Genomic DNA, 27312 nt, shown 5'->3' with positions numbered 1-27312 from the left:
CAACACTACAGAATCAGGACACACAGAAGTCAACTGACAGAAAATGGAAAGAGAGATGCCTTTGCAGAGAAGGGGATGCTTTTGCTGAAAGCCATCTGGATGGTTGGCACAGACTTAGGAATTTTAAACATTAAAGTGTTAGTTTGAGGTCTTCCTCCTCCAGAGAAAAAGCAACTCTCTTCTATTCTCCCACAGAACTGAGTCTGAAAATATATATAACCAAATTCAATTCCAGTAAACAAATTCCAACAAAAACTGCGTAATTAAGGCTATTTTTATGATTAGCACCATTTAGTTTCCCTGAATTTACCAGAACAAACATTGCTGCAGCAAAAATTACTGCTAATGGTTGAACCTAACAACAAGAGAAAACCCCCAAAAGGGTCATTTAGGCCCCAGCTGCAGCTGTGCTTCACTGTATTTCTTACTTGAAAGCTGAGAATTAACAGGAAAATCAGGCTCTGCTGTGCTGTGCAGATGTGACTAAAACTGTATCAATTCACTCAGCAAACATTTGTTTGGTGCCTACTGTATGCCAAGCAGTGTGCTAGCCACACTGGGATCACAGGGATAGATTATGCCTGGCATTCTCAGGGAACCTACAGTTGAAAGAAGTTGTTGGGAGGAGGCAGATATAAAAACAGCCAAGCTTCCTGAGTGACAGAGGCATGCCATGGAAACATAAAGGAGTGAGTTAGAAGAGTCTTATGCCAGCAGCTTCACGGGATGTGCTAAGTAGATGGATATTCATCTTGGACCACTGGGGCAGGAGTGGAGTCGATCAGTGAGGAGAACAGAGGCCTGGAAGTTTGCTTGGCCTTGGGTAGAAGCTGGTACCTACTCCAAAACTGGGAATACAAGAAGAGGAGCAGGTTTAGGGAAAGGAGAAGTTTTACTTCAGAAATGACCAGTTTGCTTTTATTATTATTATTATTTTTTTTTGCGGTACGTGGGCCTCTCACCGCCGCGGCCTCTCCCGCTGCAGAACACAGTCTCCGGACGCGCAGGCCCAGCGGCCATGGCTCACGGGCCCAGCCGCTACGCGGCACGCGGGATCCTCCTGGACTGGGGCACGAACCCGTGTCCCCTGCATCAGCAGGCGGACCCCCAACCGCTGCGCCACCAGGGAAGCCCGACCAGTTTGCTTTTAAAAGATTCATGTGGCAAAGTCTTCTAGGATATTACATTTATGAGACCAAAAGTTAGCAGATGTCTGGTTACAAGATTTGATGAAGGCTTTAGCCTGTTGCTGTTGTAGTATAAGTACTGCAGCAGCAGCAGCAGCAGTGCTCACTTATTTTGAGCATTGCCATGTTCCTGACCTTGTGTTGAACACTCTACAGGTACCATCTAACTTAATGTCATGACAACCTTGTTATACTAAGGAACTATTTTTATCCTCGTTTTATAGATGAGGAAATTGAAACTTAGATCTGAAAACTAACTTGACCAGTATCAAGAGCCGGGATTTGAACCCAGGCCTACGTGACTTCAAAACCAAGATGCTTTAATTGGTCACCACTTAACTCACCACTATAACAGATACTGTCTGTTCCTTCTGTAAAACCTACACTGAGATCTACAGCCCTCCTGAGTATTCAAGGCTCTAATATGTCTACATGCTTCTGGTCCCACCAGAAGAGGCAGAACCTGTCAGTTGTACTTAACATTGTAATTATGTATTTTAATAAAATATTAAATCCCCCAATAGCATATGAGTATAAAGGAAATTGTGTCTATGAAAGCAGATACAATGCTTTGCAAAGATTCAGTGAAGACTGGTAGCTCAAGAAAATTAGATGTGAGAAGGAAACGTAAAAGAGAAAAACCATAAAAATCTAGAGGACCTTAGCACTCATTTTGCCCTGCAAGAATCTTTTTCATCCTTTTTTTTTTTTTCTGCACACGGGCCTCTCACTGTTGGGGCCTCTCCCGTTGCGGAGCACAGGCTCCGGATGCACAGGCTCAGTGGCCATGGCTCACAGGCCCAGCTGCTCCGCGGCATGTGGGATCTTCCCGGACCGGGGCACGAACTCATGTCCCCTGCATCGGCAGGCGGACTCTCAACCGCTGCGCCACCAGGGAAGCCCTTTTTCATCCATTTTAAGACACTGCATTAATTCTATAGATTATATGCTCTGGTTCTGGTTTATATAAGAAAAAGTGCATGAAACATCAGTCAGCATACCTGTGAGCCAAACCTTTTGAAGGGGACTTCTATGCGCTTGCCCAGGGTGAGCATATTATGAGAGAAAAGAAGAGGACAGGAACTTTGGAGCTCATTGCATGCAGGTGCAAGTCTTCAAAGTGAACTGAATGATAATGTTCAAAGATGTGGAGGGTGAATTTCAACACCACAGGATTATGCACCAGGGTTTTTGGTTGGAGAAAAATGAAAGGAATGTATTTTCCATCTTTTTTTTTTTACCAAGCTTTAGTTCTGTAGACTGTAAGCAGGATAGCATAGAAGAAAGAGCATGGGCTTTGGAATATGTTAGATGTGTAGCTTCAGCAACATAACTAATTGACCTTGGGTAAAGTCTCTGAACCTCAGTTTCCTCAAGTTAACACGGTACAGTAATACCTATATCAGTTAGTTTTTTAAGGAAGGTACAGTGGTGGGCACATAGTAAGTTAAAAAATAATCACTATTATTTTTTTGACCCTTTTTGGGAAGCCATTAAAGAGTATAAGATATTAATCAAGAAGGTAGACAAGAAGATGAAAAGGCAAGAACTATTCTTGCCTCATTTAAAGTGGATTTGCAGGTTGGGACGAAGAACTTTCAAGAGTCTCTGTTTACTTGAAAGATGCTGAATCTTTTCAGAATAAAGAGATAAAGAGAAGGACCTGGATACCACTGGAAATACTTTGTTGTAGCAACTTTTGGGGGGTACAGCGTTGTCTGTCTTCCTCTGTAAATGTCAGATTCAGTCCAATTTAATTTTGAGGTTTATGAAATTCTGCTAACATATCATTCCATGTAATTTATTTTATTTGCAGATTACCATAAAAATAATGTCCATTTTCCACAGAGATAAAAGAATCAGAAGAACACATATTCTAAGTCTACCAAATGTAACTTTTTAACTTCCAGGTGTTTATGAGGTTCTGTAGTAAATGCACCGTTTATTCTAAAGCCTGTTTAGGATGGGATTGGTAAATGATCTGCGAGAGAGAATGGCAATATAACGTTTTTAAATGCCCTATCCAGAGTCTCTAGTAAGTAATAAGTAGAATCAAGACAGTAAAATATACATTTTATCCTCAGGATGCTTATGAGACTAATTAGAAACAGAAAACATTAGTAAATGGGAAGATGAAATGAGAGATAAAAAATTTTAGCAGATTGCAGGTGATTTGGGTGTTGAGGAGAGAGACCGGTAGAGTAAAAAAAAATAAAAGAATCAAAAGAATTATTAATAAGTTACATTTATGGAGATAATTTTGATGACTCAAATGGGTAACAAAGCCAGAATTATACTTAGAGGTAAGAATTGTATATATTGTACAACCCTTATCCTGTTATTCACTAAAAGGAGCGTTAAAAAAATAAATGTGATAGAATGCTGCCTTCTCATCAAGTGACTTTACAGTGCATTTTCTGGATATTATTGAAAACTTCCTTAGCAGGTTATAGATATTACCAAGTAAATGAATTGGCGTTCTTGGATTTATTCTTTTAAAAATGTTTGTTAAGATCCTGTTATAGGTTAGGCCCCCTCCTAGGCAGATGCTTATGTTCATTCCCTTAGATATGGTGAAGAAGTATCTATTTTCATGCTGGCAAAGGGAAATCAAATTGTTCATTTCAACTCTTATGTTTAAAATGTGCTGCATTGTCATCAGACTTTAAATTTAACTTAAGATTTTATTGAGTCATTCATGATAGTCATCAAATTGATTTGATATAGAAGTGAATTTTATGTACCTGGCTTAGGCCTTCATAATAAACACCCGGCTTTGCTGCTAGTTGTAACTATAGGGTCAAAAACAAGCACAGAGTTTTATATCTCTAAATCAAAACTTTCATCCGGTTATCTTGAGATTGTGCACTTTGCCAGCCTTGCTACCTTTCTATTAATAACATCACTGGGATTCATAAAGTACCTATTAGTTCTAAAAGTATGTATAAATAGGAGATGAATTAATTTACAGAATATCACACAAAAAAAATACCAAGTCTGGAATTAAGAGTCCTTTTAAGGTTTATAGGAACTAATCATACCACGAATGGAAGCTATCTGGAACCAACCAGCCCCACTGTTCAGCTACCTTGCCCTGCCAGTGCCAAAGACACTTAGAATGGTATTTCCAGTTGAGACATTTTCAGATACATGTTATGGTGTATTCCCTGCTCCACCAGGGAATTCCCTTCAGATTGGTTTCTAAAGACCCCTAGGGTTCCAGGTGCTGATGAGCTATATAGTATAAAGATGGAGGCCAGGACTTTCCTGTGGCGTAGTGGTTGAGAATCTGCCTGCCAATGCAGGGGACACGGGTTCGAGCCCTGGTACGGGAAGATCCCACGTGATGCGGAGCAACTAAGCCCGTGCGCCACAACTACTGAGGCTGCGCTCTAGAGCCTCTGAGCCACAACTACTGAAGCGCCATGTGCCACAACTACTGAAGCCCACGCGCCTAGAGCCCATGCTCCACAAGAGAAGCCTCCGCAATGAGAAGCCTGTGCACCACAACGAAGAGTAGTCCCCACTCACCGCAACTAGAGAAAGCCTGCACACAGCAACAAGGACGCAACACAGCCAAAAATAAAAAAAATTAAAAGAAAAAAAGATGGAGGCCATCCACCTCTTTCCCTTTCAGTCAAAGCATCACTGATTATATTAGGGCTGTGCAGGGGAAGGGGGTTTCTAACTAACATGTAACCAGTTTGGAAAATCACTGCTCTGTATGAAATACCCTGACCTTACTTCTATACACAAATGCCACCAAAGTCAAAGTCTTCATGCTAATAGTCTGTGTGTGTGGAAAAAGAGTCTGAGGATGCTGAGGCATCCTTTGTTTGTTCATCGTGGTCAGTGCCCGCCAGATTCCTTAATAGATACTGTATCTACTTTTGGACACCACAGTTTAAGAGAAAATACCGAGAGCTTGGAGAGAAGTCAGAGTACAGGCGCAAAGACAATTACAGAGAATGAGACCTACGAGGAAACTAGAATTATTTTACTTTGAAAGAGAGAAGTCAGAACGGCAATTCATTAATGGTCTTGCAGAAATTAGGAATTATTACGTTGAGGTTAAGGATTGGATTTCCTTCATGTGCAAACATAGTCAAGTAAATACCGTTTCAGGTTTAGCAAGAAGAATATAGTGTAGAGCCAAAAGAAAAAATAACAGTAAGATGCTAAGCCTCTTTAATCAAAGGAATAGATCACTCAGTATACTATGAAATTTTTTTTAAAAGGCAGTATGAATCCCTAGCTGTTTTATGTATGAAATGTAATACTACCTGAAGGAACAGGGGTGAATTAAATGAACTTTGTTTTTCAACACTGTGACTTAGTGATTTATCTTTAAATTATATCAGACGGTATAGATTTCAAACAATTATTTTGAATTAGAGTCTCATAGCCTGATGCTGCCAGGAGAGGAGCTACTTTCTAATAATGTTAAGGAACTTAGTCGTGAGGAGGAATATTTATTCCAAGGGTCATGAACTCATATACCTACAGGGGCCCAGGGGTATCACGAAGGAGTGATGCTAACAGCTTAGAATAATGAATTATGGAAGTTATGGTGTATTACAAAGTGTACCTGTGTAAAGGGACAACGACTGCTGACTCTGGCCAGTGGTTATCATGTCGTTATGTGCCTATATTGCCAGATCTTTGGCTTTCTCAAGAAAAACTGGAAATCTAGAATAGGTGAAAGTTTTTAACATTGCCAAAATGCTGAGATTTATTAAAGTAGTACTGTATAGGCAAAGCAATACACCTGTGTGGGCTGTAAGTTAGAAACCTTTGGTTAATTCTTTAGGTCACTAGTTAACCACCACGTTAGTTAGCCAAACAAATGAAACCGAGCTGATTAAACTCTAAAACTTAGGAGAATCAATCTACTAAACCTTTGTAAGGCTTAATTAAGGTCCTTTCCAACTCGATGAATCTTTTGGTCTCCCCTTCTTCCCTGCTGTCAATATTGGGTGACTTATTCATTACAGGTGTTGGGAATTTAAAGGAATTACTTATTTCCCTTAGCAACATAATTTTATTTAGTAAAAACATCAAACAATTTGATTTAAAATAAAGGTTTTGTTGCTTTACTAAAGATACTGCTGATGCTCTTAGATTTTTAGAAATGCACTTATAAATGGCATAGACATGTCACTTTGGATTTTTGAACTAACATTTGTTTGTAACATTGGCTGAATGAGGCATGCTTGACTCAAAAGCCTACTTACACTTTTACCATTTGGTGACATATTTTATTTCTCTTTTATAAAATATTTTAAAATAACCCACCTCCACATGGGTAAGGACAGCTGGATTTCTGAAATCCCCTTCCTTTCAGACAGGAGAATATGCCACAGATGAAGAGGAGGATGAGGTAGGACCTGTTCTTCCTGGCAGTGACATCGCCATTGAAGTCTTCGAGCTGCCTGAGAATGAGGACATGTTTTCCCCATCAGACCTGGACACAAGCAAGCTCAGTCACAAGTTCAAAGAGGTAAGTTGCTGATCTGCAAAGTATTTTTCTATAGCTGTCCATTTCATTGTTAAGTATATATATTTGTTTGAAAAGTGTATTAAGAATAATCAGTTTTTTAAAGAAAGCCTTTCAGTAACAGATTGTCCTGAATCTCATTGAATTTCAAGGCAAAAGTTAAGTAGATCTCATTCCACAGTCATTAATTTAAATGCTTGTTATTTGTCATAGTGACAGTTTTTAACTTGTCTGTTCCATAGTTTCAAGCTATAGCTTAAATTTGCAGTTTTCGTGTCAAGGTTATATTTGTAAAGCTTTATGAAAGTTTTGGAACCTGGCTTTCCTCGAAGGCAGTGATTTCTAAAAAGGCTTTTGTTTTTCTTTTCCTAAAATAGACAAGGTTCCAACAGGGATCAGATGATATTCCCAAGTGGTTTAACTGAAGAAAGTTTAATGAATGAACTTTGAGTAGAGTTAACAGAACTACCAAGGGATGGTACAGTGTAGAGGGACCGGCCACAGGGGAAGTTGTTACCATCTTTTGGCTTAATGGGTAAAGAGGGAAAGAGATTACCTTTTTTTGAAGGAGGGCCATTCAACATCTGCAGCTTTGTAAGATGCAACCACTGCTAAAAACTACATCCTGGGGGTAAGGGTGATAATATACCAAGACCCTTCTGTCCTCTTGTTGATGCCTCCCATCAGCCTAACCCAGGCAGGGGAGCCTGGGAGATTCAGTCTTGAAATCTGAAGAGATTAGCCTCCTGAGGCAGGAGCTGTCAGAAAAGGGCCAGGAATGGATCCTGAGGGGGCGAATGCAGATAACCACAAAAACTCTTCTTCCAGATGAACTTCTCAGACCCCCAACTTGTAAAACAGAAACAGTGATGAATGGGTCCACAAGCATTTTATTCTTCATTGCTTTGCGGGACATCCTCCGTTGTTGGAAACAAGTATGTCATTATTTACAGCCTGCCCACAATAACCCTGAAGCACTGAGACTTGAAAACCATTGTTTTGTGGTTGCAAGTCTCTTAGGGACTTGACCACTTGGAAAATATATTCTTCTATTCATGAAAAACAAGGATTATAATTGCAGATTTATAATTTATAAATTTATTTATAATTTCTAATTTTGATGTATTATAAACAGGTCAATTTTATATGTTCTCATGTTTTACCTCATACACCTAGTACATTGACTTACCTTTTTAATTCCCTATGACAAATTTATAGTTGTGAGACCAGTGTCAAAGTGAATGTACTTTTCAAATGTAAGTTTTTATTAAATAAAACAACTTATGTTCATTATAGAGTTTTAGAAAATACAGATTTGTATAAATGCCAAAAAATCATTCCTAATCCCAGTATTGTGGTATTTGGGATTGTAGGATGTATATACTGTGTTAAATTCCTGCTCTTGATACTTAAAACTGTATTATTAGGATTTTCCCATGTCATCAAATATTTTTCCATAAATGATGCTTATTTACTATTTCATCTTATGGATCTTATATAATTTACTTAATTCTTTGTTTTGGAGCATATCCTTTGTTTCCAGGTCTTTTTAAATTATTAAAAGTAATGTTGCAATAAATATTGCAATAAATTATCCTTAGGATAATTTCTTACAGTGGAATTATTAGATCAAAGAATATGAATATTTTGGGGACTTGTACTTAATGCCAAGTTGCCACCAGAATGGCTTTTCTTAGTAATATAGAAATTTATTTATGTCACCCAGTGGTTTCGAATGCCCATTTCTCTTCCACATATTGTTATTAGTCAGGTTGAACCATTTCCATTTATATAGTTCACAGAGTCCTTGAGACAAAACACATAGGTTTTTCAGATGATTTATGACTATTCCTAGTTCTAAATCAGATACAAACGTCTCAGTGACAATGAAATACGCTATTATATAATGATTAGAATTCTCTTATAGTAGAAGTAGCAATGCCTACCTTAGGACCATTTCTTATAAAGTCTTTCTAGATTAACTGATATCTTCAAACCAAAGAAAAATGCAGAAAAAGAAAGTTCTTCTGCAGGAAGTGACTGAGTGGGAGGAAGTGGTATAATCTGTTTCTCTTTGGCTCTGAATTGGCCCAATAATACATATTATCTGAAGAGTAGATGAACTATTTGTTCTTTAAGAAATCTTCCTTGAGAAAAGACAGTCTCTTCAATAAGTGTTGCTGGGAAAACTGGACAGCTACATGTAAAAGAATGAAATTAGAACACTCCCTAACACCATACACAAAAATAAACTCGAAATGGTTTGAAGACCTAAATGTAAGACCAGACACTATAAAACTCTTAGATGAAAACATAGGAAGAACACTCTTTGACATAAATCACAGCAAGATCCTTTTTGACTCACCTCCTAGAGTAGTGGAAATAAAAACAAAAATAAACAAATGGGACCTAATGAAGCTTAAAAGCTTTTGCACAGCAAAGGAAACTATAAACAAGACGAAAAGACAACCCTCAGAATGGGAGAAAATATTTGCAAGCGAATCAACGGGCAAAGGATTAACCTCCAAAATATATAAAAAGCTTATACAGCTCAATAACAAGAAAACAAACAACCCAATCAAAAAATGGGCAGAAGACCTAAATAGACATTTCTCCAAGGAAGACATACAGATGGCCAAGAAGCACATGAAAAGCTGCTCAATATCACTAATTATTAGAGAAATGCAAATCAAAACTACAATAAGGTATCAGCTCACGCCAATTAGAATGGACATCATCAGAAAGTCTACAAACAACAAATGCTGGAGAGGGTGCAGAGAAAAGGGAACCCTCTTGCACTGTTGGTGGGAATGTATATTGATACAGCCACTATGGAGAACAGTATGGAGTTTCCTTAAAAAACTAAAAATAGAGTTACCATATGACCCAGCAATCCCACTACTGGGCATATACCCAGAGAAAACCATAATTTAAAAAGACACATGCACCCCAGTGTTCATCACAGCACTATTTACAATAGCCAGGTCATGGAAGCAACCTAAATGCCCATCGACAGACGAATGGATAAAGAAGATGTGGTACATATGTACAATGGAATATTACTCAGCCATAAAAAGGAATGGAATTGGGTCGTTTGTAGAGACGTGGATGGACCTAGAGACTGTCATACAGAGTGAAGTAAGTCAGAAAAAGAAAAATATCGTATATTAATGCATATATGTGGAATCTAGAAAAATGGTACAGATGAATAGGTTTTTAAGGCAGAAATAGAGATGCAGATGTAGAGAACAAATGTATGGACACCAAGGGGGAAAAGGGGGTGGTGGTGGTGGGATGAACTGGGAGATTGGGATTGACATGTATACACTAATACGTATAAAATAGGTAACTAATAAGAACCTGCTGTATTAAAAAATAAAAATAAAAAGACCCTAGGACCTTCTAGGAAATGTAAGAGGACTCGGTCATATTCAGTAGATGCCCCTGCCTTGCTTATATTCCTGATTTTACTGATTGTAGCTTGTATTGTTTTCCTCATCTCATTCTTGCTACACTTTGGGAAATCCTCACATATTTTGCACTAATTAATATAACACTCTCAATTTAGTCTGTCTCTTTGTTATTGTCCACTCACCTTCCCATCTTCTGACATACATCTAATGAAAGGAACAGAGGAATAAAGAGCTGTGATCATTCACAAATGTGCTTGATAGTTGCCCATGGAATTCCAAGGGTCTTCTAAAGTATTATATTTTTGTTTGTTTTGTGTTTGTGGTTGCAGTTGTGGTTGATGCTGCTGTGATTTTGGTGAGCCTCTGATAAATCTGTTCAAATAAATTCTTGTTCCAATCAAAAAAAAAAGAAAAGAATAATACCATGTGGTTTCACTTACATGTGGAATCTAAAAAAAAAAAATCTTCTTTGAATGTTGTAACTCTCAATCCAACTTTGAGGCAGTGAGGACAAGGTTGTGTACCCTGGCAAAAGCCTATTATATAGCTCTTCCATGTTGCCAGGTAAGCATGACCCCTACTCTTTGTTAGATAATTGAGCTGGAAATAGGGTACACATTTTTTTAATGGAAGCTAAAGAGCCTAAAAAGCCGAAATAGTATATGGAAGGTTATAGCCTCCATTTTCTGAATTGAGCCAAGGACTCAGTGCTCCATAAATATTGTTTGAAGTTGACTCCATAGTGCAGACAGCTGCGTGATCTGGACCAGGGGCTGGCAAACTATGGCCCATTGGCCAAATTGGGCCTGCTGCCTTTTTTTGTAAATAAAGCTTTATTCAGACACAGCCATGGATGTGCATTTATTTATTGTTTGTGGTTGCTTTTATTCTACAACAGTAAAGCTGAGTAGTTGTACAGAGACCATATGGCCTCCAAATCCTAAATTCTTTGGACTTTTACAGAAAATGGCTGCTGGCGTTGGTGTAGGCTGCTCCATGATCTGGCCCCATTCTATATAGCATGGCTGATTTAGTTTTAGCCTGAGTAACCAAATCTGTAGTTTTTTTTTTTTTGCGTTATGCCCGCCTCTCCCTGCTGTGGCCTCTCCTGTTGCGGAGCACAGGCTCTGGACGCGCTGGCTCAGCGGCCATGGCTCACGGGCCCAGCTGCTCCGCGGCACGTGGGATCTTCCCAGACCAGGGCACGAACCCGCGTCCCCTGCATCGGCAGGCGGACTCTCAACCACTGCGCCACAAGGGAAGCCCCAAATCTGCAGTTTTAATTTTGGCTTTTAAGAATTGGAGGTTTGTCACCACCTCTAGAACAGACAAATACCACATCATTTCACTTCTAATCCTTCTATTCTCTTTTGTTTTATATTTAACATATGAATATATTTATTTCTTCAGGAGATTGCTACTCAGTATCAACTGTGTGGCCCTCTGTCACAGTATTTGTATCTTGTACACTGCCACTACCACAGTTTGAAATTTCTTTATGTGATTAACATACATGCCCAAATACTGTACAGTGTTAGATATTTTTCACAAGATTATACACAAAACCTGGGGTGGAGGTGGAGAGTCATTTTGTGTTGGAGTCTGTAGAAAGTCTCATATTACATAGAGTTCTCTTAATTACATTATTTCAAGCAAAAGTATATGTTACACTGTTTGGGCAAAGCAAATTAGACTAACATTCTCTCAGTCGTTCCTACTTTTAGCCCATTATGTATCTTGCTAGACTAGATCTAAGCTCCTCTGTTTTTGCTGAATATTGTACCCACAGTCTTTGCACGGTTCTTGGCATGGAGTTAGTGGTTAAATATTTGGTGAATGAATGGTATCAAGCATATACTAGAATTTGTTGTATAAACAAGACAGCTCCCTAATTTAATTTTCCCAAATAGCTGACAAGGGGGCTAGCACTTTTATTACATGCTCATTTACCCATTTCCTTCTGGTTGGAGGCCCAGCGTTATTACCTACAGTATTTGTGCCTTAACACTCTGGACTGCTTTTGGTCTTCATATTGTGTTCCACTTTCTCATTAATTTTTGGTGCCGTACTGTTAGAATATATATAAAACATTGATGGAATAAATCAGATCCATCTAACTCTTCTCTTCAGAAATTCCATTACTTTTCAACTTATTCAAGAAAACACTTGAATCACTTTAACTCCCTTGAAAAAACTTCCTTGCATTTTCGTACTGTAATTACATTAAGATAGTAAATTAACTTGCGGAAAGCTGGCATTTTTATCACATTGACTCTTTTAATCCAAGTTTATGGAATGTATCTGTTTAATTCAAGCCTTTTTTTTCTGACCCTTTCTCAAATTTTATAGTCCCCTCTATTATATAAATGTCACCTAAGAAAATCTTAACTAGAGTGGATTAATCAAAAGCTGCCACAAAGGTTATATTAGCTCCAATATAAGTTAAGAAGTCTTCTCTATTTTTCATTTTCAGAAATGACTTTTATAAGAGACACTTAATGACTTGCATAAGATGGCAATTTCTGTTCCCTGAAAGTTTGTTATTACTCAGCTGTAAAACCATCTGTGCCTTTGTGGAGGAAGATTTGAAATACTTTTTTACAATAGCTATTAGTCTTTTCAAGTTTTTCTTGGGCCAATTTTGGTATTTTGTATTTCTCAAGAAATTCATATATTTCCTCTAGGCATTCATATTTATTAACTTATATTTTTATAATATAGCTTTAAAATACTGAAATCTTTAGTATCTATAACTAGTTCCTTTTCTTATTCTTTTCTTTATTTGAGTACTTTCAGTTTTTTCTCAGTGTTTTTTTTCTAGAATTAATCTGTGCTGTTAGCTTTACATTTCTTTTTTTTCTTTCTTTCTTTCTTTTTTTTTTTTTTTTTTTTTTACGGTATGCGGGCCTCTCACTGTTGTGGCCTCCTGTTGCGGAGCACAGGCTCCGGACGCGCAGGCTCAGCGGCATGGCTCACGGGCCCAGCCACTCCACGGCCTGTGGGATCCTCCCGGACCGGGGCACGAACCCGTGTCCCCTGCATCAGCAGGCGGACTCTCAACCACTGTGCCACCAGGGAAGCCCTACATTTCTTTTTAAATTAAAAAATACTTATTATTTCCTACCAATATCTTTATTTTTCCTCCTTTTTTATTTTTTGGCATTAATCAGTTGCACTTGGTACATTTACTTTTGATAACCCTTACAGTCTGATAAGTGTATTTAAAGCTGTAATTTTTTTCTGAATATTGCTTTAGCTACATGTCACAATTTTTTTTTTACATTTAGAATGCCACTGCCATTTAGATGTAATTTCTTTTGCAATTTCTTCTTTAACACAAGAATTATGTAGTGGAATATTTTACTTTCCACACATTTCAACTTTATTTTGCTATCCTTTTGTTATTGGGTTCTAATTTTATCACACTATTCAGAAAACATATTCCATATGGTAGCTATTTAGAATTTTCAAGACATCTCTTGTAACTTAATTCATAAATAGTTGTATTTAAATATTTCTCATGTATGTAAAAAGCACACATATTCTGTGCTTGGGTATGAAATTTACATAAGTTAAATTTATATAGATAAGATTAATAATACAGACACACACGTCTTCTCTGCAGTGTGGCTTAGATTTTGTTGGCTTGATGTACTAACTCTGAAAAGCATATGTTAAAGTTGCCAGCTACAGTTGTTTCTTTCTTCCTATAATTCTAGCAATTGTAGTTTTATACATTTTAAATCTTTGCTGTTAGCTGCCTATATGTTCAGGATTATTACAGCTTTTCGATTTATTGTAACATCTCCCTTGTTTCTAATGATGCATTTTACTCCAAATTCTAATTTGTCTGATAGTAAAAATTCAACACTGTCTTCCTTTTGCTTCATATCTGCTTCACAGTATCTATTTCTTCCATCTCTTTGTTTTCAGCCATTCTGTATCCTTTTGCACAATTGTGTTTCCTTCAGTCAACCTATTCCTAAATCCTTTATACTACTCTAGGAGTCTTTGTCAGTTAATTGGTGAGTTTACCCCATTTATATTTACTTTAATCATTTTAATATTAGAACTTACATCTACCACCTTATTTCATATATTACAGTTACCATGCTTCTTGTTTTGTTTTGATCTTTTTACCTACTTGCCATTAGATACATCAAATTTTCATCTGCTGCTTAAAAGTTATACATTTTTATCCTATTCTTCTAGAGATTACCCTTGAGTAACTTTGACTCAGTCTTAGGATATTTTCTCCCAGCAATATAGAAAGGAGATCAGCAGCTATGTCTTTACCATTTAACAAAATGATAGCCATAGCATATGTTTATCTACCTCTCCTCTCCTCTCATTCTAATTATCGTGACACAGGAATGATAATTAGCTGGTTTTAATACTTTGATTCACAACCTTTTCCCCTGAAAATGTTGTAGGGCAAGCTTCATTGTTTTGAACTAGCATTGCATACTGTAAAGGAAAAGTCTAATGACAACAGATATTTGGATACTTGTATTACTTTAACCTTGTACTTTAAATTTTTTATCACAATTTCTTTTTTTTTAAACAACTTTATTGAAGTATAATTGCTTTAAAATGTTGTGTTAGTTTCTGCTGTATAACAAAGTGAGTCAGCTATATGTATACATATATCCCTATATCCCCTCCCTCTTGTGTCTCCCTCCCACCCTCCCTATCCCACCCCTCTAGGTGTTCACAAAGCACCGAGCTGATCTCCCTGTGCTATGCGGCTGCTTCCCACTAGCTAGCTATTTTACATTTGGTAGTGTATGTATGTCCATGCCACTCTCTCACTTTGTCCCAGCTTACCCTTCCCACTCCCCGTGTCCTCAGTCTGTTCTCTACATCTGCATCTGTATTCCTGTCCTGCCCCTAGGTTCTTCAGAACCTTTTTTTTTTCCTCTTAGGTTCCATATATATGTGTTAGCATATGGTATTTGTTTTTCTCTTTCTGACTTACTTCACACTCTGACAGACTCTAGGTCCATCCACTTCACCTCAAATAACTCAATTTCGTTTCTTTTTATGGCTGAGTAATATTCCACTGTATGTATGTGCCACATCTTCTTTACAGTTTCTTGAAGTAGGCCTCCTTTCATTAATTTTTTTCTTCCAATCTGCTTTCCTTGTTTTATGTTTGTGTTCATGTTTTCATTTTAGTCTATGAATATTTTCTTCATTTTTAAATTTTTTTCAGTTTGTTTCTTTTCTAGAAACTCTGTCTTCAGTATTATCTTTTTTATGTTTCTTCTCTGTTTTTTTCTATTTCTGAGATTGTTCTCAAATGTGTCCTCTCCTGTCAATGATTCAGTTTTCTGTAGCATTAAATATGCTTTCAACTTCAAGTTCAGGTATGCTCTTTAGCACCTCTAAAATGACTTTTAATTACATTTTTAGTTTCCTTACTCTCCACTTATTCCTCATGCTTCTTCACTTTCTCTTCATCCTGGTGTTCCATAGAGTTACTTTAAAATGTCTTTTTATTTATGGGATACATAATTTTCACAGGTTTACTTATTTGAATTTTCAAGTTGATGCTCTCTTTTCCTTGATCTGAAGTATTTAGTAATAGGCTCAGTTTTGCCTTCTTCTCATTTATTTATCTTGAAATGAGGCAAAAACCTTTTTTTGTATTCAAGCAGCAATTAACCACTTTTAAAAATTACGAATTCCATTTCCAGACCTACATCAGGAGGACATACCTATGTGCCTAGTTTCCAGCCTGGTGGCTATTTTCTGGCAACCTATCATCTAAAGCAGTTCTCTGTACTAAGGTGGGATATCCAAATCTCACCACTCAGTTCTTGAAGTAACAGGGGAAAAAAAAAAGTTATTCCTTGCTATCAAAGCACTTACTGTGACTGCCCCTGTCTGTATTGCTGCACTTTGGGGTCTGCAGGTGAAAGTAGGCAATGTGCCACTATCAGCCACCCTTCCTGCATTCTTTTCCTCATCTAGCAGTTGCTTTCTGAATGAATATGGAAGGTGGAGAGTTAGAGAACCTGGTCTGAGGACAGCTCCTGGGAAGGACAGTAGAGGTTGCCCATCTTCCTCACTGCGTAGACCTGGTATCTCAAGCAATCAGTGAGAGAGACACAAAGCATCTCCCTGTCTTGGGAGTGAAGCTTGGATAGATTTTTCTTAATTCAACTTCATGACTCCTTCATATTCTAGTAACAGTTGTTTCTAGTTTCAGTGTCAATTTGGTTGTGAGTTTTTCTTTTGTAATGTGATTTCACTGGAAATTTAGTGGGAAGTAGGAAGAGGCTGAATCGGAAACTGCTGGCCAGGTGCCATTTCAGTGGACTGTGTGGTGCTTCCCCTCCACCATTCCTTCTTGGGAGCCATAGATATTAGCTCCCAGTAAAAACAGTTCTGCATTTGTCTTGAGGAAAAAATATGGAGTGTAAAAAATTGTGTTATTTTTCTTACTTAAGTCATAGAGAATCTATGAAAAGTAATCTAGAAGAAGTTATTAATGCATTAGATAGTAATCTTTATGGAACTTCCCATTAATATGTAGAGAAGGTAAAAAATGTTATGTACTTAACAAGAAACAGATACTTAAAGAGTAGCTGTAATTACAGGCTGTCACCTACGTCCAGCACCTTCACCATCAATAACCAGTTTATGAGCACCTCCTTAGAGAGTGACCCTGTGCTGCATATACTGCAGTTAGTGTTGCCATTCACATTAGGTTATGATATCATTCAGTCAGCTGATTTCAGCTAGTTTTGCATAATGTTTCCTGAGAAAAACACTTTTGTTAATATAAAGATAGGTACCATATATAAACCTTTGAGCAGAAATTATAAAGCAATATGGCATAGTTTCATTTTAACAGCACCAAAGTATAGGCAAAAACAGCACTTATTTCTTCTTTTGTGGAACTTACACTGTCATGGGTAAGACAGACTGCAGTCAAATTATCACAGAGATCATTGTAAAAATTCTGATTCCAGTGCTGAAACTACTTCATAAAGTTGTATGCAAATATCAGTTATTATTTTGCCCTTATAAAGTAAAAACAGAGAATGTCGCTCTTATCTGTAAAATCTCTAGTACTAGAGCGCCCTTAAAATCTTTCCTGCAAAGATAACATTTTTCCTTTTTAAAGAAAAATGTTTTTCATGCTTGCACAGGATAAGTAAAGAGTGCAGAAGTTCAGTTTTACAATGTTTATGTGTAAGGATGTTTCTATTTCTAGTGCAGTTATCTTTGGATTATATTGATTCAGTGACGTGAGTACATGTGCTGTATTCATATTTTTGAAAGAAATAAACAGAAAATAAACACAGCAGGTACACCTGCAGAATGTTATATGAGAGCCACTGTTCTCCATAGGAGTGTGTGTGTTTATTTGTGCTGTAATCCTGTGGTGGATATTGATGCCATTCATGTTCAAGATGACAGAAGAGATGAAAGAGATTGATCTTATAAGTTGAGAGACACTGACCTGCAGTCCTTAACCTTTTCTTTTTATTTGTATCCTCCCTTCCCAAGTCTTTTCACCAAACCTAGATTCTCTGAAGCCCAAAAGGTCCAACAGGTATTTCAGGCTCTGTTTCTATTAACCAGCCCTGAAGACCCTGCCCCCTGCAGTCAGCCTGACCAGTCTCGGGGGTTGTCTGCAAACCCTTACAGCTGTACTCTGGAAAGCCTATTAAACGTGAAAGGAGAACTGCTCTAAAATAAGAAAACTCAACTTTGTATGCACCGTGCTTCTTTTGTCAAGTCACTTCACCTCGTTGAACATCAGTTTCCTCTTGCTCATGAAATGGAGGTATCCCAGGCCCATCGTGCCCACTTTGCCTGGGAGGCAGGGTCCATAGTTGGAGATATGACACGTAGGCCAAAGCTGCAGGTCACCTGAAGTTTCTCTCCAAGTTTTTCTGAGGCATCTGGGAACTTCTCTCAGGAGGTGGTATATATTAATTTCCCCGTAGTAAGTGTTTCGAAGTTAGGTTCTATGTCGCTTTCGTGTATCCTCAACAACTAGCACAGCACCTGGCACACAGTCTCATTCAGTAAATGCTGGTTGAATAATGAGGGAGAGATTTCTTTCTAAGTTCCATGACTCATAACAGCTGACTGAGCACCATGTTGTATGTAGTGCCAGAATACTCAGCCTACCAGAAGTGATCCGTGGTTTCCAGGTGGAGTCCTAGTTTCTCATCTGGGAGGTCACAATGATCACATATGCCTCAGGGTTTCTGTGATGATCAAATGAAAAATGTATTCCAAAGCTGGTTCAGATGAGGGGCATAAGGAAGGGAGGAACAGAGGTAGGTGGAGTCAGACCTGGGATAATTTCCATTCCACCACCTGCCTCTGCTGGGAACTTGAAGAAGCCATGTAACTTCTGTGAGCCTCTTTCCCTGTCTGAACAGCGAGGTTAACAGTGCCTGTCCTGCCTCCCTTACAGATTCATTTGCAGTGAGGAAGGAGGTGATGAAAAAGGGAAAAAGGGTCCTACGAATGTAAGAAACTTAGTATTAGAGGAGAGGACTGTGGACTGGAATTTGTAAAACCTGGCTTTGACACTTACTAGCTCTGCAACTTAAACTACTGAAACACAGTTTCTTCCTATATAAAATGAAAATGTTAGATTAGTTTATTTTTAATGCTTTTCCTGTTAATAGTGGTGGATTTGTAGACGTTCTCTTCATGTGCATGCAGGATTAAAATAATCACATATCTATAATTTTCAGCCTTATGAGTACTGGGGGAAACGTCACACTAAAACTTTTGTCCATCTTCTGAATGATGTCTGAATTTACAGACCTCATTCTGCTTTCCTGTAGCTAAAGGATTGGGCTATACTGAGTAACACTTCAAGCTTGTATCAGTGTTCTCACCTCACCGCTTACGAGTTCAGCTGTCTTCTGTTATCTGTTTTGCTAAGATGGGAGGGGCAGGATAATTGAAAACCAGCTTGGCTGCTCTGCAGTTTCACGTCAATTTGTCCCACACACCAGCGGATTAGTCTAGTGTATGCATTCATAGGGAAGAAAATGCTGGCTTGGGACGAGAACTCCTAGACTCTGCAGCCTTGACAACCATCTCCAGGCCCTTCATTTCGTAAGTGTCACACCTGGAGTACTTGCAGGGGCCTTGGGGTTCTTCCCACCTAGCCCTCTCATTTTTCATATGGGAAACCGGGGCCCAGAGAATTAGCTTGCTAGAGAACATGGCGATTCGAACAAAGAAAATCCAAGGTCCCAACAAGTTGTATTGCAATATATTACCCTACAGGGAGTTAACCGCCGAGAAAATAAGGTACAGCACTTCCTCCTAGTTGTGGTGTTCATCAAAAAGTCTGCCTTTTTGATTTCTTGCTACTCTTCAGCTTAGAACCAGAGGGCTTTTATTTCAGGTGCAACGTTTTACAGCATTTAGCACTTTTAACTGAGAAGTAGAGTTAGGGTAATCATATCTGAGTTCTTCAAATCATTCTTTCTTATTCTTGGCTAACTTTATAGAGGACTTACTCTGTGCTAGACACTGTGCTAACAAAGAGTACTTCCTCTCTAGAGACTGTTAGAGCACAGAAGGCCCTGGGAACAGTGAGGGTGAAAGGAGCAAGAGCCGAAGAGGCAAGAGAGACCAGGTCTGAAAGCAGGAGAGTGGGGCAGAATCACATCTGAAAGTTTCAAGGTCACCCCTCAGCAGGAGCAGAGCTGTAGCTGCAGAGCCCGCAGAGCTTTAAGCCCAACAGGAAACCTGAAAGCATCCCGGAGGGGGCATTTTGCAGGGAGCGTGGGGCCTCTCAGTTTCTGGGCTTTTATTCATCAGCATCTAAGGGTGTTGAATGAACCCTGTCCTTGATTCTAACTTCTTTCCCTCGTCGTCCTTCCCATACGCCCCTGCTGGCCAGGTGAAAACCAAGGAAGTACAGATTACAAACCAGAGAGAGAGCTGAGGGTTATGAGGCGGTGTGATCTCCAAAGGTTCACATTTCTGTCTTTTCATTAGCCGTCTTTCTGATAAGAAAATCTTGGACTTATTTGATTACAGTAATATGGGAAGTTTGCAGTCCCTCTGTACAATCCTAAATTCAAAATGCTCTGAGACAGTTTTTTTAAAATAATTTTGTGGCACACTCACTTGGGTAGTAAATCTGACCAAAACTGACAGGATGCTACAGTCTTTAGGTACCCCCCCCTTAGTGAGAATATTCACATGTTTGGTGGCAAACATATTCATGTGTCTGATTACAGAGTTGCCTCCACAGACCCTGCTGTGGGCAATAAGCAATTTATGGAAAAACGCATTTTACTACGTTTCTGAAATTGAAAGAACTCGGAATTCCAAAACCGTCAGACCCCAAGGATTTTAGAAAAGTGACTTTCAACCCATAAATCGTTTTCCGTAAATTTTGGTGTACTTATTTATCCCTTAAGGAATGAACGTTTCCTTCGTTTTTCTTCCCTATGAAGAAAAAGGGGGGGGGAGGGGAGAAGCAAAACAAGTCCAAATGGTGGTTCTCAGGAGAATAAACTGTAGCTGAAGCTTTGGGGGTGGGGGTCTAGGTCCTCAATAGGAGTAGATCTTTTAAAGGACAGAAAACTAGATCTGTACTTTTCCTGCAATTAAAAAAAAAAAAATTACAGGTTTCGCCGCGGAACTGCATCATCCTCTTCTCCAGCTTTGCAGCGGCCTGAGCTGTAAAAGAGCTGCTAAGCCTAAAATGCGTGCGACTCACGGAACCAGAGCGCCACCTTTCGTCCAGATTTGGAATTGAAGCTTCCCGCGGCCACTGGCTGACTTGCCTGCCGAGGCTTGTTCAATCCACAAGACTGCAAGGAAACAATTCCTTGACCCTCAAATCATAAAGGAAGAGCTGCAAAGAGGGCAAGAAAATGTGTTTCCTTCTCTTTGGTCCCTGAGCAATTAAATTCGTAACCTAATCTGATGTTAGGGAGTGTGAGCCATAAACCCCATGTTTAATTAGTTTGCACCTAGAGTCATTTTACACACTAGACATTTTAATTTACAACCTGCTGCATTGCAGCACTTTTCTAGGCCTTCAGCTATATAATAACGTATTCTGCTAGCTGCTGAAGCTTTAAAAATATAGATACAATTAGTTCAGATTTTTTCTTCCTTTTCCATTTTCAGTTGCAAATCAAACATGCAGTTACAGAAGCAGAGATTCAAAAATTGAAGACCAAGGTAAGCACCAGTACATGATGTTTGAATTGTACTTTTTAAACTTCAGATGCTATGAATAAATTCAACCCGAGGACTAAAGGAATTTGTTTCTGTGCATTTGAAAGAATACAAATGTGAGAGATTCATTTCCACTGTTAGCGGAAAAACCTGCCAGTGCATACTCTTAGGGCGTCAGCACCACCATACCCCTCAGTGAAAATAGCACAGTATTTTTAAATTACATATTTGCACATATGTGGCCCGTTCCCTCTGAGCTTTCCTCAAAAAGTAATGTTTATGTGTTGGTGTGATGAATTGGGAGATTGGGATTGACATATATACACTAATATGTATAAAATGGATAACTAATAAGAACCTGCTATTTAAAAAAATAAATTAAAAAGTAAATGTTTATAATAGTTCAAGAATCCAAATTACATTTTGACCACTAATTCCTTAAGCACAAGCTGTTATACTATATCTCTTTATCTTATCTTAAATGTTTAATTATTTTTAACTTATTCATCAGAGATAATGTATTTTAACATAGCACATTACTTATCTTTCATAGAGAAAACTTCCAATTTCTAGTAATTAAGTATTATGAAATTTAATTAATATATGAATAATTTATTTTAGGTGCCAGGTGCTACCAGAAATCTTTAGACAAGTTTAGTTCATGTTATTTAAATTTGTGGGGAAATACAGGTCTTGATAAAAGGAGTATATGTTTTTAGTTTATATATGAAATAATACATAATTCAGAAGGGCATTTTTAATTGGGAAATTATAAGGTACTTGTAAGTTTCTTGAACAGTGTTTCGTTTTATCAAGTACATAATTTCAAAGATTTAAAAATATCTTTTGAGTTACTTTAAAAACAATAATCTTTATTTTTTATGGTCTTTTAAAAATTGAGACATAATTGCTCTCACACTACTAACAGTCCGTTTCCCTGTTCACATTAGATACACTTGTTTTGGTTTTTCCATGTGTTTTAAATGGAGATGAATTAGCAAGGCTATTTTGGTTAAATGGTATTTTTAGCTAATAACTCTGCAGCTCTTTAGTCAAAACATGTCTATACATCATTCATGGTTTCAACCAAGCTCTGTGAATAATAAGTTTTAAATTAGTAGCGGTTGGTAAATAAACAACTCGAACACGAAACATTGCTTAATAAAAGATGCAGCAAATACCCAGTCCTGTTTTAAATTGCCATGTTTCTTGTCATAGAACGGAAGAATAGAAGATTTCTTTTTAGTTGTTAGGTACGATCAGGGAAGAAGATTCACCTGGGATTGCAAGTGCTTTAACAAAGCTTATGTGTTAGATATTTAATCTAGAAAATTCTATAAATTAGTATTTTATATTTTTCTCAATATCATATTGGCATATAATAGCCATAGATTAGCTTGTTTTACTATGACTCTTTATATCCAAGTTGATAATAGAATTCCTAATTTTGAAATGTTTTTGACTACTTTTTACTTTGTAACCCTGTTTTGCCAATGTGTTTAGTTTAAAATGTACATAAAAACATATATTTCCACTTTCCAAATGATTTTGGAATGTTTTAGATTTTGAAAATTGATCGTTTATAATGACTGCATCCTTTTGAACTTTAACAGAGGCATGTGAAGTAGATGAAGCACTCATTTAAAGGTTGACTGGTTAATTGTGAATAAATGACCTTTGACCCCTTACCTGAGAGATCAGTCTTGAATTTCTTCAGAAATGAGGGATTTGGACCAGTGTGTTATCTGTTCCTAAGCTTCCCTGAAAGCAGAAACCACAAGAAGCTGCCTTTGTGTCCCATCAGAGAGATTTAAATTAATTCAGAAATCATTTATATTTTTACTCACACTGTCTTTTATACTTTTATTCAAATCGGGATTTATTAGGCTCTAGAAACTCAGAACAGTGTCAGCAAAATAATGAGCTACAAGCTATGTTCATGTCAGTTGAAATAAAAGATGTGATAATATCATCAAAAGGGATAGAAACAAAGTAAAAATCACTTTTATCAGATTATTATGCCCAAGGAGCTGTTCCAAGCGTGCTGATGTGTTATATCACAGTTCCGATTAAAGATAACATAATTTAGTCTTAGAGGACTTCACTTACTTGTCCAAGGTTTAAAGGCCAATAATGGCAGAGCCTGGAATTTAAATCTAAACTGTATGACCCCACGGTCCCCCTCTTATCCATTAGGCCATACTGTGTGCTTCTGCCCCTCTCTCCTTCCCAGCTTGCCTCTCCCCACTCCCTTTTTAGTTAACTTTTTATTTATAATTATATGTTAAAAAAAGAAAAAGAAAAACTCTAAAAGAAAGCGTGTTGAAGTTCATTGGATAGAATCAAACTCTAAAACACTTTTTCCTGCTCAGAGAATTTCATACACCACATAGTGTGATGGAAAGATCATGGGAGTTGGGATCAGATCCATGTTTTGTCATTTATCAGATGTGTGACCTTGTACAAACATTTTCACTTTTCAAGGCCTCCATTTTATAATCTGTGTAATAATGAAAATAATACTTGCTCTTCTCATCTCAGTGTGTTTGATGATTTGAGTATATGTAACAATGGAATTTAAAATACACTATAAAAATATGAGGGATTTTTGCTACAGAAGTACCCAGATAATGCTTGCTTTGATATTTGCTTTGTCCAGCTACAAGCAGCAGAAAATGAGAAAGTGAGGTGGGAACTAGAAAAAACCCAACTCCAGCAGAATATAGAAGAGAATAAAGAAAGAATGTTGAAGTTGGAGAGCTACTGGATTGAGGCTCAAACGTTATGCCACACGGTGAACGAGCACCTCAAAGAGACTCAAAGCCAGTATCAAGCCTTGGAAAAGAAGTACAACAAGGCAAAGAAACTGATCAAGGATTTTCAACAAAAGTAAGCAGCTTCTAATGACTAAAGAATAGTTGTGTGTATCTAAAGAAGGTTTATATCCAGTAATTTCATAATATCTAGTGGAAAAGAAAAGGTGACCTCAGAGTCATGCCCCTAAGGAGCATAGTTAATGCATAAATAGACACTAAGTTTTAGAAATCTCTTGCATCATTTTTCATATGCGATTATAGTTTTTCTTCTATAATTTTTTGGCAACCTCCTGTTTTGTTGTTGTTGTTAATCATTAATAGTAACTGTTAAACCATTTGAACCTCTATCCTTTTTGAAACATCTGTGATTTAGAAGCAAGAAGCCCAGCTGAAGTCATGCAGAATGACTATTGGATAAAGTACTTACAAAGCAGCAACTGGGGCCTTGATGAGGCTGCTTCTATGTCTATTCTTAGAATCAGTTAACTTCAGAATTTTCCCACTACAGATAGTGTAAATATTGACTAGCAAGACCTCCTGCCCTGCCAGTTTCCTTCTTTCAGCTGTTGAGAGAATCAAAAGGGCCTTGGTTCACTGCAGTAAGAGACCATCACCACACTCTGCTTTTAAATTTCAACTGCTATTTCTGAGCTAATGCTGCTTTGCTTCCATCTGTTGAATCTTGGTGTAATTTCAGGGAGACTGACCAGGGAGATTTTTACGGATTTTTTTCAACAGTTACTTCTGGCTAGCTAGAATAATAGAAAGTAGCACCAGTATCTCATCTGGTCTTCTATGTCAAGCCTTAAAAGCTAAGCATAGGGCTTCCCTGGTGGTGCAGTGGTTGAGGGTCCGCCTGCAGATGCAGGGGACACGGGTTCGTGCCCCGGTCCGGGAAGATCCCACATGCCACGGAGCGGCTGGGCCTGTGAGCCATGGCTGCTGAGCCTGCGCGTCTGGAGCCTGTGCTCCACAACGGGAGAGGCCACAGCAGTCAGAGGCCCGCGTACTGCAAAAAAATTTTAAAAACCTAAGCATATATGTAAGAGTCACCGTAACTATTATTTCCTATCGTGGAAATAATGTTTGTAATGTTTAAAAGATATTGCTATAAAAAGTATATTAGAAAGGGGGGAATTGTTCTTATGACCATGAATTCAGTACATCACTATTTTAACTCTTTTTACCAAAAATATACCTAACTCTATTTCATGTAATAATTTTATAATAAATTCTACCAAATTTGCATATTGCATTCCAGACTTTTAAAATGGAGGTATTTCTCCTTCTCCCCATATTATCCTCAGGCATGTAGTGACAGCTCCCCCTCAGTGTTTCTGACCCAACAGCCCCTCTACTGCCATTTATAGGAAGCAATCTTATTATAATTATCTCTTTAAAACTCTTACCATCCAGTTCCATCAGTTTACTAGGTAAATGACTTTATAAATGTGGAATTATATCTACTTGACATGTAATTATCTCCACTAAATTATCCAACATGGGTCATTAGTTCAGTAGCTTCTATCTAAATATGAACGGGTGCTCTAGAGTCAGGAGCTACAGATGAAAATCTTAGTAAGCAGGATCAAAGCATTTTTCTTTACTTTGTAATCCATTAAAACTTTTTTTTTTTTTTTTTTTTGGCGGTACGCGGGCCTCTCACTGTTGTGGTCTCTCCCGTTGCGGAGCACAGGCTCCGGACGCGCAGGCTCAGTGGCCATGGCTCACGGGCCCAGCCACTCCACGGCATGTGGGATCTTCCCGGACCGGGGCACAAACCCGCGTCCCCTGTATCGGCAGGCAGACTCTCAGCCACTGTGCCACCAGGGAAGCCCCCATTAAGACATTTTATTTGCTTTCATTACTAGATACCTTTTCTCTGTGATTGAGTTTTGTTTATTTAAACAGCTGTCTAGTTATTTATTTCACTGTGCAGTTCATTGCTTCTGATAGGAATTTTTACATTTCCTCATTTGTTGAGTGTTTGATGCAATGAGATCTATTATTTTCTTCTTAAGAGAACTTGATTTCATCAAAAGACAGGAAGCAGAAAGAAAGAAAATAGAAGAATTGGAAAAAGCTCATCTTGTGGAAGTTCAAGGCCTGCAAGTACGGGTGAGTTATATGCTCAAAGCCACTGAGTAATAGGGCAGCCAGACAAAAGTATAATTTGAAAAGATACATGCACCCCCATGTTCATAGCAGCACTATTTACAATAGCCAAGATGTGAAAACAACCTAAATGTCCATTGACAGATGAATGGATAAAGAAGATGTGGTACATGTATACAATGGACTACTACTCAGCCATTAAAAAGAATGAAATAATAGAGATTATCACACTAAGTGAAGTAAGTCAGAAAGAGAAAGACAAATACCATATGATATCACTTACATGTGGAATCTAAAATACAACACAAATGAACATATCTATGAAACAAAAACAGACTTACAGACATAGAGAATAGACTTGTGGTTGCCAAAGAGGCGGGAGGGTTGAGGAGGGAAGGACTGGGGGTTTGGGATTAGCAGAAGCAAGCTATTATATATAGGTTGGATGAACAGCAAGGTCTTACTGTATAGCACGGGGAACTATGTTCAATATCCTATGGTAAACCATAATGGAAAAGAATTTGAAAAGGATATATATATATGTATAACTGAGTCACTTTGCTAAATAGCAGAAATTAAACACAACGTTGTAAATCGACTATATTTTAATAAAATTAAAAAAAAAAAGAATAGGGTAGTTTTGCCTAGTGCTTGGAGAGAAGTGCTGATTTAGGGTTTCATGAATGGATATTTTTTTTCTCTCTTAGATTAGAGATTTGGAAGCCGAGGTGTTCAGGCTACTGAAGCAAAATGGGACTCAAGTTAACAATAACAACAACATCTTTGAGAGAAGAACATCTCTTAGTGAGGTCTCTAAAGGAGATACCTTGGAGAACTTGGATGTCAAGCAGACACCTTGTCAAGATGGCCTAAGTCAAGGTTTGTTTAACCTAACCATAAAAAATGTTTTTAATGACTGTAAAATTTGGCCTTACATTCTTCCTTTTTTAACTCAGAGATTTAAAAGTTGAAAAAGTCTTCCTGCTGTGGGAAAGAAAAACGAGCTTATCAAAATAGGAAGTTATAATTTTTCTCTCATCTTATCAAAAATAAATCTTTGATGTAAAGAATTAACAAAATTCCAAATCGGACAA

The 27312-nt window shown here is 37.9% G+C and overlaps 1 protein-coding gene across 6 annotated transcripts in view; it reads left to right on the top strand.

Annotated features, from left to right (window-relative positions):
* PPP1R9A (protein phosphatase 1 regulatory subunit 9A) overlaps nucleotides 1-27312 on the top strand; it is a 320392-nt gene that overhangs the window by 238064 nt on the left and 55016 nt on the right. For all 6 annotated transcript variants that reach the window (XM_082846441.1, XM_082846440.1, XM_082846438.1 and 3 more), the window contains 5 exons: nucleotides 6532-6687; nucleotides 21237-21290; nucleotides 23947-24176; nucleotides 26125-26221; nucleotides 26926-27097. In XM_082846441.1, the coding sequence (XP_082702567.1) occupies nucleotides 6532-6687; nucleotides 21237-21290; nucleotides 23947-24176; nucleotides 26125-26221; nucleotides 26926-27097 (709 nt within the window). The remainder of the gene's footprint in view (nucleotides 1-6531; nucleotides 6688-21236; nucleotides 21291-23946; nucleotides 24177-26124; nucleotides 26222-26925; nucleotides 27098-27312) is intronic.

The sequence above is a fragment of the Leucopleurus acutus genome (assembly GCF_964270905.1).
Source record: "Leucopleurus acutus genome assembly, chromosome: 9".
Classification (NCBI taxonomy): Eukaryota; Metazoa; Chordata; class Mammalia; order Artiodactyla; family Delphinidae; genus Leucopleurus; species Leucopleurus acutus.
The sequence above is the reverse complement of the archived record's forward strand: the minus strand, read 5'-3'. Positions and strand labels throughout refer to the sequence as shown.